This window comes from Gossypium arboreum, chromosome 5 (genome assembly GCF_025698485.1).
Source record: "Gossypium arboreum isolate Shixiya-1 chromosome 5, ASM2569848v2, whole genome shotgun sequence".
Taxonomy (NCBI): domain Eukaryota; kingdom Viridiplantae; phylum Streptophyta; class Magnoliopsida; order Malvales; family Malvaceae; genus Gossypium; species Gossypium arboreum.
The window spans coordinates 82,726,140-82,740,096 of record NC_069074.1 but is presented as its reverse complement, the minus strand read 5'-3'; the positions used below and the strand labels follow the sequence as shown (position 1 = coordinate 82,740,096).

At 33.3% G+C, this 13,957-nt stretch overlaps 1 protein-coding gene and 1 long non-coding RNA gene across 2 annotated transcripts; one reads left to right on the top strand and one right to left on the bottom strand.

The window, feature by feature from the left end:
- Nucleotides 1-2,922: 2,922 nt before the first annotated feature.
- LOC128293104 (uncharacterized) lies at nucleotides 2,923-12,751 on the bottom strand. The gene is made up of 2 exons (XR_008283159.1): nucleotides 12,702-12,751; nucleotides 2,923-3,165 (listed from the first exon to the last, which is right to left on the bottom strand). It is a non-coding gene; the product is annotated as an uncharacterized LOC128293104 (long non-coding RNA).
- On the top strand, nucleotides 6,203-7,099 carry LOC128293103 (anther-specific protein LAT52-like). The gene is made up of 2 exons (XM_053028487.1): nucleotides 6,203-6,431; nucleotides 6,542-7,099. The coding sequence occupies exons 1-2, from the start codon at nucleotides 6,260-6,262 to the stop codon at nucleotides 6,895-6,897; spliced, it is 528 nt and encodes a 175-aa protein (XP_052884447.1). The 5' UTR covers nucleotides 6,203-6,259; the 3' UTR covers nucleotides 6,898-7,099.
- Nucleotides 12,752-13,957: the final 1,206 nt, after the last annotated feature.

The window sequence follows — 13,957 nt, the reverse complement described above, 5'->3', positions numbered from 1 at the left end:
TAATGAATAAGAAAAAGAAATATTTACCATTTAATTTTTAAGAAAAATTCAAAACTGAAATAGTGAATGTGAGTAATGTGGTTTGGATGAGCAGTGCATTTATCTACGGTTCGTATAAAAACAGTGATGGTAATGAGATTAGATATTATAACGATACTGTAGCATGAAACAAAAAGTAAACTAAACGCACCGTCTATCCAAATCTATACTAAATCAATAACATGCCATTATTGCTATTGCCTTCACTTTTCTATTTTCTTTGATAATCATATTTAATATTAATTAAATTCCACAAAGTTTTTTTGATGATTCTTTTTCTTTTTAATCTAAAAATCTCAAATTCTAAACATCCAACATTTTATCCTTATATCTATTTTGCTTTTCCTTTTCAGTTAGTAATTTATTAATTTATTTTGAGAGGTTAAAATTAAATTATAATTTTATTATTTTAAAATTTTTAAAAGATTAAATTGAAATTTTATTATTTTAATGGAATTAAAATTTATTTTATTATTAAATTAATATAAAATTTTAAAAATCTAAAATAAATTTAGTTCTTAAAGTTTATTCATTTTATCATTTTGATTTTTAAAAATTATTTTGACCTTCAATCTTTAAAATTTAGTATTGATATGGTAGCTCATGTGATACCAACTCAGTAAAACACTTAATAAATAGTATAAATACTATATACTATATGATATGGTATAACATTATATAATATAGTAGGAGACGAAAAGAATAGGGACTTGAGCATATTTCAACCAGTATAATAATAAACAATAATTTATGATATTAATTAATATATAATGTCCTACTATTATATTATAAGTTATAGTAAAAATATATAACATTACATGGTATCATAATGTTTAATCATTGATGCGTATATATAAACTATTAATATCTGATATGATATGACTTTATATAATACAAGTAAGAGGTTTAACTTTCAAATGTACTAAAAATAAGAACTTAGAGCATATTTCAACTAGTATAATAATAAACAATAATATCGTTAATAATTAATATATAATGTACTAATCTATTATTATAGTACGTAATATAATATTATATAATGGAATTATATATTTTATAAGTATAAATATATATATATATATATATCTATTATTATATTATAGATTATAATAAAAGATATAACATCATAATTATGTTTAATTTAGCATACTAAAATATATGTTTACAATTATAACTAGCAATACATAAAATATTATTAAAAATTTAATATCTTAATAATATATTATTTTTAATAAATTAGATTTTGAATTGAACTTCAACTTTTACAAATTATATTTGGGTATTGGATTTAATTTCTTTTTATTTTGGACTTGAAATTTGAGTTATAATTAGTTTATTATGAGTTTGGGTAATAATGAGTGTATTATTTGAGTTTTGGTTTATGGTTTAATATAATAAATTTGGATTTTGAAATAAATATTTTATAAAATAGTATTGGGTTTATAAATTTAATAAGAAAAATAAAAATTTATTCAATTGTCAATATAATATAATAATGAACAATAAAAGATATTTTGTTAATTCATATAATATCATGCAATAAGCAATGCAATTATTTTATATAGAAGAATTTTATTAAATATATATCATTTATGTTTTTTATAAGAAAATTTTGAATTGTACTATTATTGTATAAGAGTAAATGAATTATTACATTTGAAATTGAAATATTTATAATTTATAAAATTAAAAATTATTGGAATTTTTCAGAGTCCGTCTGACTCGATCCAGAATCTAAAAAAAACTTAGCTCAAAAAATTTGAGTTCAAAAAGGCCGAACTTGAGAAAATTTGAGCCTATAATAGATTTGAGCTCGAAAAAGCCTATACTCGAGAAAATTCGAGTTCGAGCTGATATAAACTCGAAAAAATTTGAGCTTGAAAAAAACTGAGTTTGAAGTAAGCCAAATTCAAATCGAATGGGGAGAAAAAGGTAAATTTATCTTAAACTAAATTCAAAAGTTAAAAAAAAAAGTTGGATAATTGAACCTTGAAAGATGTGGAAACCGTTCAGTACTCATTTATGTAATATCTCTAAGAGTTTGTGCATTAGAGAATTCATTTAGTTCGAGGCAAATTTACATATCTAAGCCTATAATTTCAATAAATCACAACTGTATGAGTCCTTGTACTTTGCTACAGTTGTGGATTTAATCCCTACATTTTTATTTGGTCATTTTTAATCATGTACTTTTCTAAAATTAAAATTTTAGTCCTCTTCAAGCAATAACTATTAAATTTATTAAGTTCTGTTGTTTCCAAAATTTGATGCACCAAACATATTACCATATGTGTAATGTCAAGTTTGCTTATTATTTCCACATATTACTCATTAGATATTCAGTTAATGGATTAACGACTGTCATTTGCGTCAAATATGAAGTTTTAAAATTCAAAAAATATAGAGATTTAGAATGACCCAAGTGGAGAATATAGATTAAATCAACAACTGTATGCATAGTACAAGACCAAGAATTGAATTTAAATAAATGAATTTAACTGCTACTGTAGCACCCCAAACCCGGCCCAGAAGTTATGGCCGGATCGGCATGCCACATCAAAAACGTTAAAAAAAAAATTTCCATTCTAAGTCCAGAAAATCGTACTTGATGTTCAAAAGATTAATTCATTAAGGGTTAAAGTGAATGGAAGCTGTGCACCAGGTAGGAAACCGGAAAAGAGGTGGTGAGCCCATCGGACTGCTTAAGTACCAAGCTTCCTTCGGATCTAATCCTAGACATGCATACCGCCATTGCCACACCTTAACGTCATGGATATTTCTAGGAAACCGATTTGATTAAGTCATTTTTAGGAAAAGTGATTAATTTTGGAAAATACTTTCATTGCGGAAGCTTTGTTTGTTGTCGTGTTATTTTGAAATCAATTGTTATTTTTGAAAACGCGCCCTAAGCTATCCAATTTCAACAGTTAAAATAAGTAATACCTATCTTAGTAATACATATTAAAACCATTAAAAATAATTAAGCGGCCTTATTACATTTAAAAGCCCAAAACCTCAAACGTAATTAAAAGGATGTCCAGTTCACCAAAAGAAAATCAAACTTTCAGAACGGGTGGCCACTCCGAATTCCCTCACAGATCCAAGCCCATTATGGTTGGGGATTTCCTGCGTGGATGAAAATAAAAGGGGTGAGTTTGGGGAAACTCAGTATGTAAGGAAAACCCATTCAAAGTCCAAGTCAGCTCAAGCCCATTGGGCCTAAGCCCATTCAGGTAACAGTGGTACTGGGCCAGAGCCCTTTTCAGATTACAATAAACTGGGCCTTAGCCCCTTATTCAGATAATAGTATGGCCCATAGGCCCATTTCAAAATACATGCAACATCAATAACATATGCAAGCCCATTTGGGTAACAGTGATACTGGGCCAAAGCCCTTTTCAGATTACAATAAACTAGGCCTTAGCCCCTTATTCAGATAACAGTATGGCCCATAGGCCCATTTCAAAATACATGCAACATCAATAAACATATGCAAGCCCATTTGGGGAGACTACTCAACCCACCAACCACTACACTCCACCCGTACCAGCCATACACTCCATGTGGGGAATAGCTCAACCCACCCAAATTTAACACTCCACAGATTGCGACCTTAACGCTCGATTATCAATAGAATTGAGGCAAAGCCTCCAGTACGTGGACAAGCCACTTTCAGTACTTCCTCTGTCAATATCCCAATCCCATGCATCGATAATAACAACATGGCATGCGATAAATAACAACAATCAAACATGCATTTAAGTCAATTTAACCTAGGGGTATTTCAAGAATTTATCTACTAGGGGTAAAACTGTAAATTTTCCACTTTTAAAGGTATTTCAGTAATTTATCTATTTTAGGGTTTTTCATGCATATTCCTACTTTTCACGTACTAACAGAATCACGTACCGAGGGTTCTTACCGAATTGGGCTCGTTGGCCCATCATTCCAATTTTGGCCCATTAAGCCCAAAAATATCGAGGGCATAGAAATCATGCACTTTGCAGTCCAAACATTGCAGCTTACCAAAAACATTAATCGATTTACCTCACGAGCATTCGCACTTTTTGCAAATCTACAAAATACCGGTTTTGGCATTTCGCTTTTCGCTTTTGCCGATCTAGACTAAGAAAGAGGGTGTTAGTTACACACATTTGCGACGATATCTTGTGAGATCCACACACGAACCACCTACAATTGGATTACTAACACGTTAATCTAACTATTCAAATACGAACTACGTATTGACCCCTTACAATATTCGCCAACCACACCTACAGATCATAGTAAGCTTATAAGAAATCAATAAGCAACTCATTAACAAATTTTTGTCAATGTTTACCACATAATCATAATTTCACCGCAAGCTGTCTTCACGAGCAACAGTCACTAAATCATTTATAACTGAGCTACGAAACTCCAAATCAAGTTCCGTTAATTTTCCTTGAAAATAGACTCATATATCTTATATCATAAAATTTTCAGAATTTTTGGTTTGGCCAATCAATACCAGATTTTTCTCAAAGTTTCGCATGTTTCACTGTTTGACTAATCTGACCACTCTTCATTACGAATCAAATTTCTCATTGTACAGAATTCAAAATATGTTCTCGTTTATTTCATTTGAAACTAGACTCAACAAGCTTTAATTACATAATTTATTCAGCTTCTAAATCATCTCTCACAATTTATGGTGATTTTCCAAAGTCACGTTACTGCTGCTGTCCCAAGCAGATTTATTACCAAATCACTCTTTCACACCTAACTTGCATGCTTGTTATTTAAACATGTATATCACCAATCAATCATCACATATCTATGATTTTACTTAAGTATAATCTCCATTTCATCATTTTAAAGCACAACATGTTAGCTGATTTTTCCCTTTAGCATCTAAGGCACATGCATGCTCATTTGTTTGGCTCAACTTCACATATCTTCCATTTTTCATCAAAAGAACATGAAACAACAACCATTTCCTTCATTTTAATTCATGACCAAATGCTCACAACACAACTAAAAATCAAAATATACTTCAAGAGTTAAGGTAGAATCAAGAAGAACTCATGAACCTCAAAATAGAAGCAAGGTACCAAGAACTTACCTTCAATTTTCCTCCTCCTAATGACCGAATACTCAAGAGCTTTCTCCTCTCCTTTCTCTTCTCTAACTTTCAGCTATGATGAACAAAGATGGACAAAACTTTATTCTTTTCACCCCTTTTTCTTTTAATAAAACTTCATATTTCATCCATTTAATTCTTTAATACAAAAGACATGAAATTCTTATCATTAAACATTTACCTAACCCATTATCATGAAACATTTACCTAACCCATTATCATGGAACATTTACCTAACCTATTATCATGAAACACTTACCTAACCCATTATCATGGAACATTTACCTAACCTATTATCAATTTGTATCAATTTGTACCATAAATTATGGATATCAAGTGTACATTTTGTCTACAACAACATGATGGTTGGCCACTTCATGTAAAATGGGAGGTTTATCATGCAAATCCTCCTATTTTGCACTCCTATTTATTTGGCCACTTCAATTTAGCCTATAGCATTTTCAAACATTTTCACATAGGTCCTATTTCATAATTTCACTCACAAATGACAAAATCAAAGCATGAAATTTTGTCAACATTCACAGAATTCCTGAAAATTGGGGCGTTACAGCTACATTCTAGGCTAGGACTACAATTTCAAATTTTGAAAAGTATAAAAACTAAAATTGATCAAATAAAAACATAAGTAGAATTTAAGCTTTCATTTATTATTTATTATTTTCCTTTGTTTACTGCAATTTATGAACGGATTGTAAGTTGTGACAATGATATTTTTATTTGGAATTCTAATTAATCTATATACAATTATTAGACATACTTTTTATTATTATATAAATTAGGCTTCACTTGTGATTTTATTATTTATATCAATATATCTTAATTAAAAAATGGGAACGATTAAATTTAAAATGAAAATTTCTTATTATTTTTAAAATCTTCTTGTTTTATAATTTTTTAAGAAAAATTGTTATATATTTGAAACAATTAAGGAGGAGAAAGCAGCTACCAAATCTCTAATAATAGAAATGTTGAATAACAACCCTGGCCCAAAATAAGTAAATACCTCCTTATAAAATTATCCTTCTTAGCAAGCTTTGATAATTGAAGAAAGAAAAAAAAAAACATAAAAAGAAAGAAATGACAAAAGCTTATCAGATCATCCTTGTTTCTTTGGCTGTTTGCATTTTGTCTTCTCTCAATTTTTCTTATGGAGCAGCATCCGATCAAAACAAGTTCACCGTTGTAGGTCTTGTTTATTGTGATACTTGTCGTGTTGAATTTCAGACTAGTATAAGTGAACCTATTTCTGGTATATAATCTAGTTAATACAATTTTTTTAACCTCTTCTTTTATTATTATTATTATTATAAATAATTTGAATAAGGTTGACAAAAAATTTTAAATATTTATAACTGACAGGTGCAACAGTAAAATTGGAATGTAAGAATCGAACCACTGAAAAAATTACTTTTCAAAGCCCAGAAATAACAACTGATAAGGCGGGAAGCTACAAAATTGAAGTGATAGGGGATTATGAAGACTCAGACTGTGATGTCAACTTGGTGAAGAGTCCACGAGCAGATTGTAATGATCCCACAGAAGCATGGAGGAAAGCCAGGGTGGAACTCACCGCGTTGGATGGTGTTACTGGCCAATTTCGCTTTGCCAACAATCTTGGGTTTAAAAAGAAAGAAGCTCTTCCAGGTTGTAAAAAAGTTCTTACAGACATGGGTTATTATGAGCTTAAGGATGAACTTGGAAGCGAAGCCGCATGACATATTTGTTTTGACTTGTTCTCGTGTAATAAGAATTGAGTAATTATGAGTATCTCACTGTATATTCATAATTTATTCAATTTTTTACTAAGAAAGTCATGAAAAAAGAGAGATGATTTTAGCATTGATCAAATCAATTCCACCAAAAAAACCCCCACTTTATTAGCTTTATAGCAATGCAAGAATCTGTTGATGCTAACAACCTTCGTTTAAAGCCATAAACCATAAAAAAGACCCGAGACTCTAATTAGCGTTAGAACGAATCTCCAAGATTTTTCTCTTCCAACGATTTGTATGATTAGATTCCCAAGCTCGAGGGAAGCTGATCCATTACTATTTATATTTAAATAAACTAATTCATTTGTTTTACTTAAAACTCATATTTTAATTTATTAAAAAAATCCTGATTAAAACAAGAAATATGGGATCATACGATACCCAAACTGACGGACTTACTCCACGTACCCAGTCCTAAATGTTTCACCCCACTTGAAGAAGCAACATGAGCATCAATAATAAGAGATAAAGTATCTATTACTTCCACAAACTCGTGAAAAGGTGAGTACGATAAAGTCATCCTTGGTAGGTGATCAACAGATTTTTTAGGCTCCTTTTTGTCCAAGGAAAATATAAATCAGTGAAGGAGGATTGAAGATACAGGCAGTCTTGAACTAGCAAACTCGGACATATCACTTCGCTTCTCCCTTAGAGCATAAATTTTGGCCAAACGAGGGTCCCAAACTGTTGCGCAGAAGCGTGTAAAAGAGTAAAATTATTGTACTGAAAAATCACACTAAGTTCAATTCCCAGAAAAGAGAGGTGGATCACGAGGACCACTTAAGTACCAGTTCTTTCCTAGCCAGAATATCCCTCTATCGTAATTTAATAGCACAATAAATTACTATAATCACACTCACAAAATATGCAAAAATAAATAATAAAGAACACCAGAATTTTAACGAGGTTCGGCAAATTTTGCCCATGTCCTTGGGCACTACCAAATATATTTCACTCTAAAAATACAAGTGAAATTTACAAATAGGGAGAGAGAATAATGCTTTAAGTAGAGAACAACAAATATGGGATGAAGAAAATAAGAAATGGTTAGGCTTATTTATAGTTGAGGTTCAAGGATCAACTTGCAAAAATTCCTATACAATTAGGACCAAAATTGAATTATCCCATGCCAAATTTCAAACCAAATTTCGGTGCCTTAAATGTTTTGATTTTCGGTGCCAAATTTTCTGACACTCATATCTTTGACTTTTCAAAGATATGGGTAGTTTCTAATAATCTCTACCTTGAAGATTTGATTAGGATAATCTTATCTTCCCACAATTCTTTCTGCCTTTGACAATAATACTTGATAGTGCCTTCTTCAACTGTTAAACTTGCAGGATATTGATCAAGTTCAAACAATGTTCGAACTTGGTTGCTGTTACCACCTTGGTCATCATATCTGCGGGATTATCTGCAGTCTTAATCTTCTGAAGATGAATTTTCCTTTCATCAATAATTTCCTGTACAAAATGGAATCGTACGTCGATATGCTTTGTACGTGCATGATAGACTTGATTCTTTGCTAAATGAATAGCACTTTGGCTATCACAATACACGTTAATATGCTCCTGAACCAATCCCAAGGTTTTAACCATACCTTGTAACCAAATAGCTTCCTTTACAGCCTCTGTTACAGCTATGTATTCGGCTTCTGTGGTTGACAATGCAACTATAGACTGTAGTGTAGACTTCCAACTTATTGGTCCTCCAGCCAATGTAAACACATAACCGGTGGTTGATCTTCGTTTGTCCAAATCACCAGCATAGTCAGAATCAACGTACCTAATAACACCTTTACCAAGTGTATTATCCTGCTTGAATAGTAATCCAACATCCACGGTCTTTTGAATATATCGTAGAATCCATTTCACAGCTTGCCAATGTCCTTTTCCAGGATTATGCATAAACCTGCTCACTATACTAACTGCCTGTGAAATGTCGAGTCTTGTACACACCATTGCATACATCAAGCTACCCACTGCATTAGAATACGAAACTTGCAACATGTATTCTCGTTTCGTATTCGTCGAAGGAGATAGTTGTGCAGAAAGCTTAAAATGAGATGCCAACGGGGTACTTATAGGTTTTGTCTGCTCGTTCATGTCAAACTGCTGTAGTACCTTCTTTAAATACCGCTTCTGGGACAAGCTAACTTTGCCATGAGCTTTTTCTCTACATATTTCCATGCTAAGAATCTTCTTAGCTTTACCTAGATCTTTCATCTCAAACTTAAGATTAAGTTGAGTCTTCAATCTCTCAATTTCAACTTTGCTCTTAGATGCTATCAGCATATCATCAACATAAGAGCAAGTATATGAAAATTTCTTATTGTAGCTTCTGAAAATACACGCAATGTTCAAATTTACTTCTTGTGTACCTTCGCCCTTTCATGATCTGATCAAATCGCTTATACCACTGCCTCAGAGATTGCTTCAATCCATAAAGCGACTTTGTCAGTTTGCAAACCCAATTTTCTTTACTAGCAACCTTGAATCCATCTGGCTGAGCATATAGATTTCCTCTTCCAAATCACAGTGTAAAAACGTGGTCTTCACATCAAGTTGAACTAGTTTAAGATCATATTGCGCAACCAAGGCTAGCAAAATCTGAATAGACGAATGCTTCACAACTGGAGAAAACACTTCATTGTAGTCTATTCCTTTTTGCTACTAGTCTAGCCTTGTATCGAATTTCATTTTTACCTAGAAATCTTTCCTTCTTTGCATATACCCATTTGCATCCAATTGCCTTCTTTCCTTTGGGCAGTGTCACCAACTCCCAGGTCCTATTTTTATGAAGAGACTGTATTTCTTCATTCATGGCTTGCTTCCACTTTACACCATCAGGGTTACTTATTGCTTCTGTGTAAGTAGACGGAACATCTTCATCTGCAATTGGAAGTGCATAGGCCACTATATCATCAAAGCGAGCAGGCTTACTAATCTCTCTTCTTGGCCTCCTATATGCAATTGAATCTTATTGCTGTAGAGGTTCTTGGGTCGGAACTTCTTCATCATTTGTCCCTCTAATATTAGTTGGATCATCATTAACCTTTTCAAGCTCCACCTGATGTAAAGTACTACTGGTTTTGCCACCCTTTTGTGAATCATTGTACTTTAACATGGTTGATTCATCAAAAGTCACAACTCTACTGAAAATAATCTTCCTTGTATCAAAACACCGAGACGGTATCCTTTTACTCCATCAATTATACCCAAGAATAATGCTTTCTTTGCTCTTGGGTCTAACTTAGATTCTTTTACATGATAATATGCAGTGAAACCAAAAATATGTAAAGAATCATAATCAGTAGTAGATTTACCAGTCCACATCTCAATAGGATTTTTTCCATTTATTGTAGTTGATGGCAAACGGTTAATTAGATGGCATGCATATGTAACTGCCTCAGCCCAAAATTCCTTGCGCAATCCAGCATTGGACAACATACATCGAACTTTCTCCAGTATAGTCAGATTCATGCGTTCTGCCACCCATTCTGCTGTGGTGTATCCCGAACAGTGAAGTGTAGCACAATGCTCTCATCTTGACATACTTGTAGAAATGGATCATTTTTGTATTCAGTACCATTATCTAATCGAAGTCGTTTGACCTTTCGACCAGTCTGAGTCTCCACCATCTTCTTCCAATTTAGAAATGCATCCAAAACTTCACTTTTTCTTTTCATTAGATACACCCATACTTTTCTTGAATAATCATCAACAAAAGTAACAAAATAGTGCATACCTCCCAAAGAAGCCACTTTGGTAGGTCCCCATACATCACTGTGAACGTAATCCAGAATTCCTTTCGTATTGTGAATTGCTGGACCAAATTTTACCCTCGTCTACTTGCCCAAAATACAATGTTCACAGAATTCCAATTTGCAAGAATTTGCACCTTTCAATAAGCCTTGCTTCACCAAGGTCTGCAAAGCTTTTTCACCAGCATGTCCCAATCGCATATGCCATAACCTGGTAACCTCTGAATCTACATCTTTCTTAGAAATTGTTGATGTTGACCAAATAACTGTACTTCCATTTAAAAAGTACAAGTTATTTCTTCTTGTGCCTTTCATCACCGTCAATTTCCTGGCTACTACCTTTAGTAATCCATCTCTCAAAGTGATTATGAGCCTTTTAGATTCTAGGGCCCCTAATGAGATTAGATTTTTCTTCAAGCTAGGTACATAGCAAACAACTGTCAAGACATGGATTGAGCCGACGTGATTCTTCAATTGGATTGTACCCACTCCCATTGTCTTACAAGCACTATCATTGCCCATAAGAACTGTAGCACCCCCAAACCCAGCCCAGACGTTAAGGCCGAATCCGACGTGCCACATTGAAGTCAAAAACCCGTGTTCCCTTTTTAGTGTTTTAAAAGCCGACTTTTGTTAAACTAACCAAGTGAATGGAAGCTGGGCACCAGGTAGGTATCCATAACAGAGGAGGTGAGCCATGAAGGCTACTTAAGTACCAAGCTCTCCGATTGGATCCAATCCTAGACATGTCCACATCCATTGCCACACTTGGTTATAACAAGTTGAAATTTCTTTTAGTGGTTATCTTTGGTAAATCGAGTATTCGTGATGTCGTGTTATTTAAAAAAAAAAAAGTATCGTTTTGAAATCACGCCCTGAGTCTAGCCCATTTGAATTATTATCCATCAATTTAAAGTTGTTTAAAATAATATAATCCCAGAAAATCATAGAAGAAAATAAAGTTAAAATGGCCTTATTACAACCCAAAAATTAAATAGTAGTTAAAAATAATTTAAGAAAACCAGTCTCTTTTTCAAACCCAAAAGTATTCACCATGGCCACTCTGAATCCCCTCCGGCTCCAAGTCACCCACATCAAGGCTCACCTGCAAGGTTAAAGAAGGGGTGAGTTTGGGGAAACTCAGTGTGTAAGGAAAACCCATTCAAAGCCCAAGTCAGCTCAAGCCCATTGGGCCTAAGCCCATTCAGGTAACAGTGATACTGGGCCAGAGCCCTTTCCAGATTACAATAAACTGGGCCTTAACCCCTTATTCAGATAACAGTATGGCCCATAGGCCCATTTCAAAATACATGCAACATCAATAACATATACAAGCCCATTTGGAGAGACTACTCAACCCACCAACCACTACACTCCACCCGTTCCAGCTATACACTCCATGTGGGGAATAGCTCAACCCACCCACCCAACACTCCCGATTGCGGCCTTGATGCTCGATTATCGAAGAATTGAGGCAAAGCCTCCAAGACGTGGACAAGCCACTTTCAGTACTTCCTCCGTCAATATCCCGGTCCATGCATCGATAATAACAACATGGCATGCAGTAAATAACAACAAATCAAACATGCATTTAGGTCAATTTAACCCTAGGGGTATTTGGTAATTTATCTCCTAGGGTAAAGCGTAAATTTTCCACTTTTAAAGGTATTTCAGTAATTTATCTATTTTAGGGTTTTTCATACAAATTCCTACCTTTCATGTACTAACAGAATCACTACCGAGGGTTCTTACCAAATTGGGCCCGTTGGCCCATCATTCCAATTTTGGCCCATTAAGCCCAAAACTATCGAGGGCATAGAAATCATGCACTTTGCAGTCCAAACATTGCAGCTTACCAAAAACATTAATCGATTTATCTCACGAGCATTCGCACACTCACAAATCTACAAAATACCGGTTTTCGGCATTTCTACTTTTCGGCTTTTGCCGATCTAGACTAAGAAAGAGGGTGTTAGTTACACACCTGTTTGCGACGATATGTTGACGAGATCCACAGACGAACCGCCTATAATTGGATTACTAACACGTTAATCTAACTATTCAAATACAAATTACGTATTAACCCCTTACAATATTCGGCCAACCACACATACAGGTCATAGTAAGCTTATAAGAAATCAATAAGCAACTCATTAACAAATTTTTGTCAATGTTTACCACATAATAATAATTTCACTGCAAGCTGTCTTCCTGAGCAACAGTCACTAAATCATTTATAACTGAAGCTACGAAACTCCAAATCAAGTGCCGTTAATTTTCCCTGAAAATAGACTCATATATCTTCTATCCATAAAATTTTCAGAATTTTTGGTTTAGCCAATCAATACCAGATATTTCTAAAAGTTTCCCATGTTTCACTGTTTGACTAATCTGACCACTCTTCATTACGAATCAAATTTCTCATTGTACAGAATTTAAAATATGTTCTCATTTATTTCATTTACAACTAGACTCATTAAGCTTTAATTACATAATTTATTCAGCTTCTAATTCATCTCCCACAATTTATGGTGATTTTCCAAAGTCACGTTACTACTGCTGTCCCAAGCAGATTTATTACCAAATCACTCTTTCACACACCTATCTTGCATGCATGTTATTTAAACATGTATATCACCAATCAATCATCACATATCTATGATTTTTACTTAAGCATAATCTCCATTTCATCATTTTAAAGCACAACATGTTAGCCGATTTTTCCCTTTAGCATCTAAGGCACATGCATGATCATTTGTTTGGCTCAACTTCACCTATCTTCCATTTTTCATCAAAAGAACATGAAACAACAACCATTTCCTTCATTTTAATTCATGACCAAATGCTCACAACACACCCAAAAACCAAAATATGCTTCAAAAGTTAAGGTAGAATTAAGAAGAACTCATGAACATCAAGATAGAAGCAAACTACCATGAACTTACCTTCAATTTTCTTCCCCAAGTGACTGAACATTCAAGAGCTTTCTCCTCTCCTTTCTCTTCTCTAACTTTCGGCTATGATGAAAAAAGATGGACAAAACTTTGTTCTTTTCACCCCTTTTTCTTTTAATAAAATTTCATATTTCATCCATTTAATTCTTTAATACAAAAGACATGAAATGCCCATCATGGAACATTTACCTAACCCATTATCATGGAACATTTACCTAACCCATTATCAATTTTTATCAATTTGTACCATAAATTATGGATATCAAGTGCACACATTGTCTTCATC

What these genes read in the sequence shown, in the direction of transcription:
- LOC128293103 (XM_053028487.1), top strand. Translation starts at nt 6,260, where the DNA reads ATGACAAAAGCTTATCAGATCATCCTTGTTTCTTTGGCTGTTTGCATT. An exon ending in TATAAGTGAACCTATTTCTG is followed by an intron (nt 6,432 to 6,541) that starts GTATATAATCTA and finishes TATAACTGACAG; the next exon opens with GTGCAACAGTAAAATTGGAA.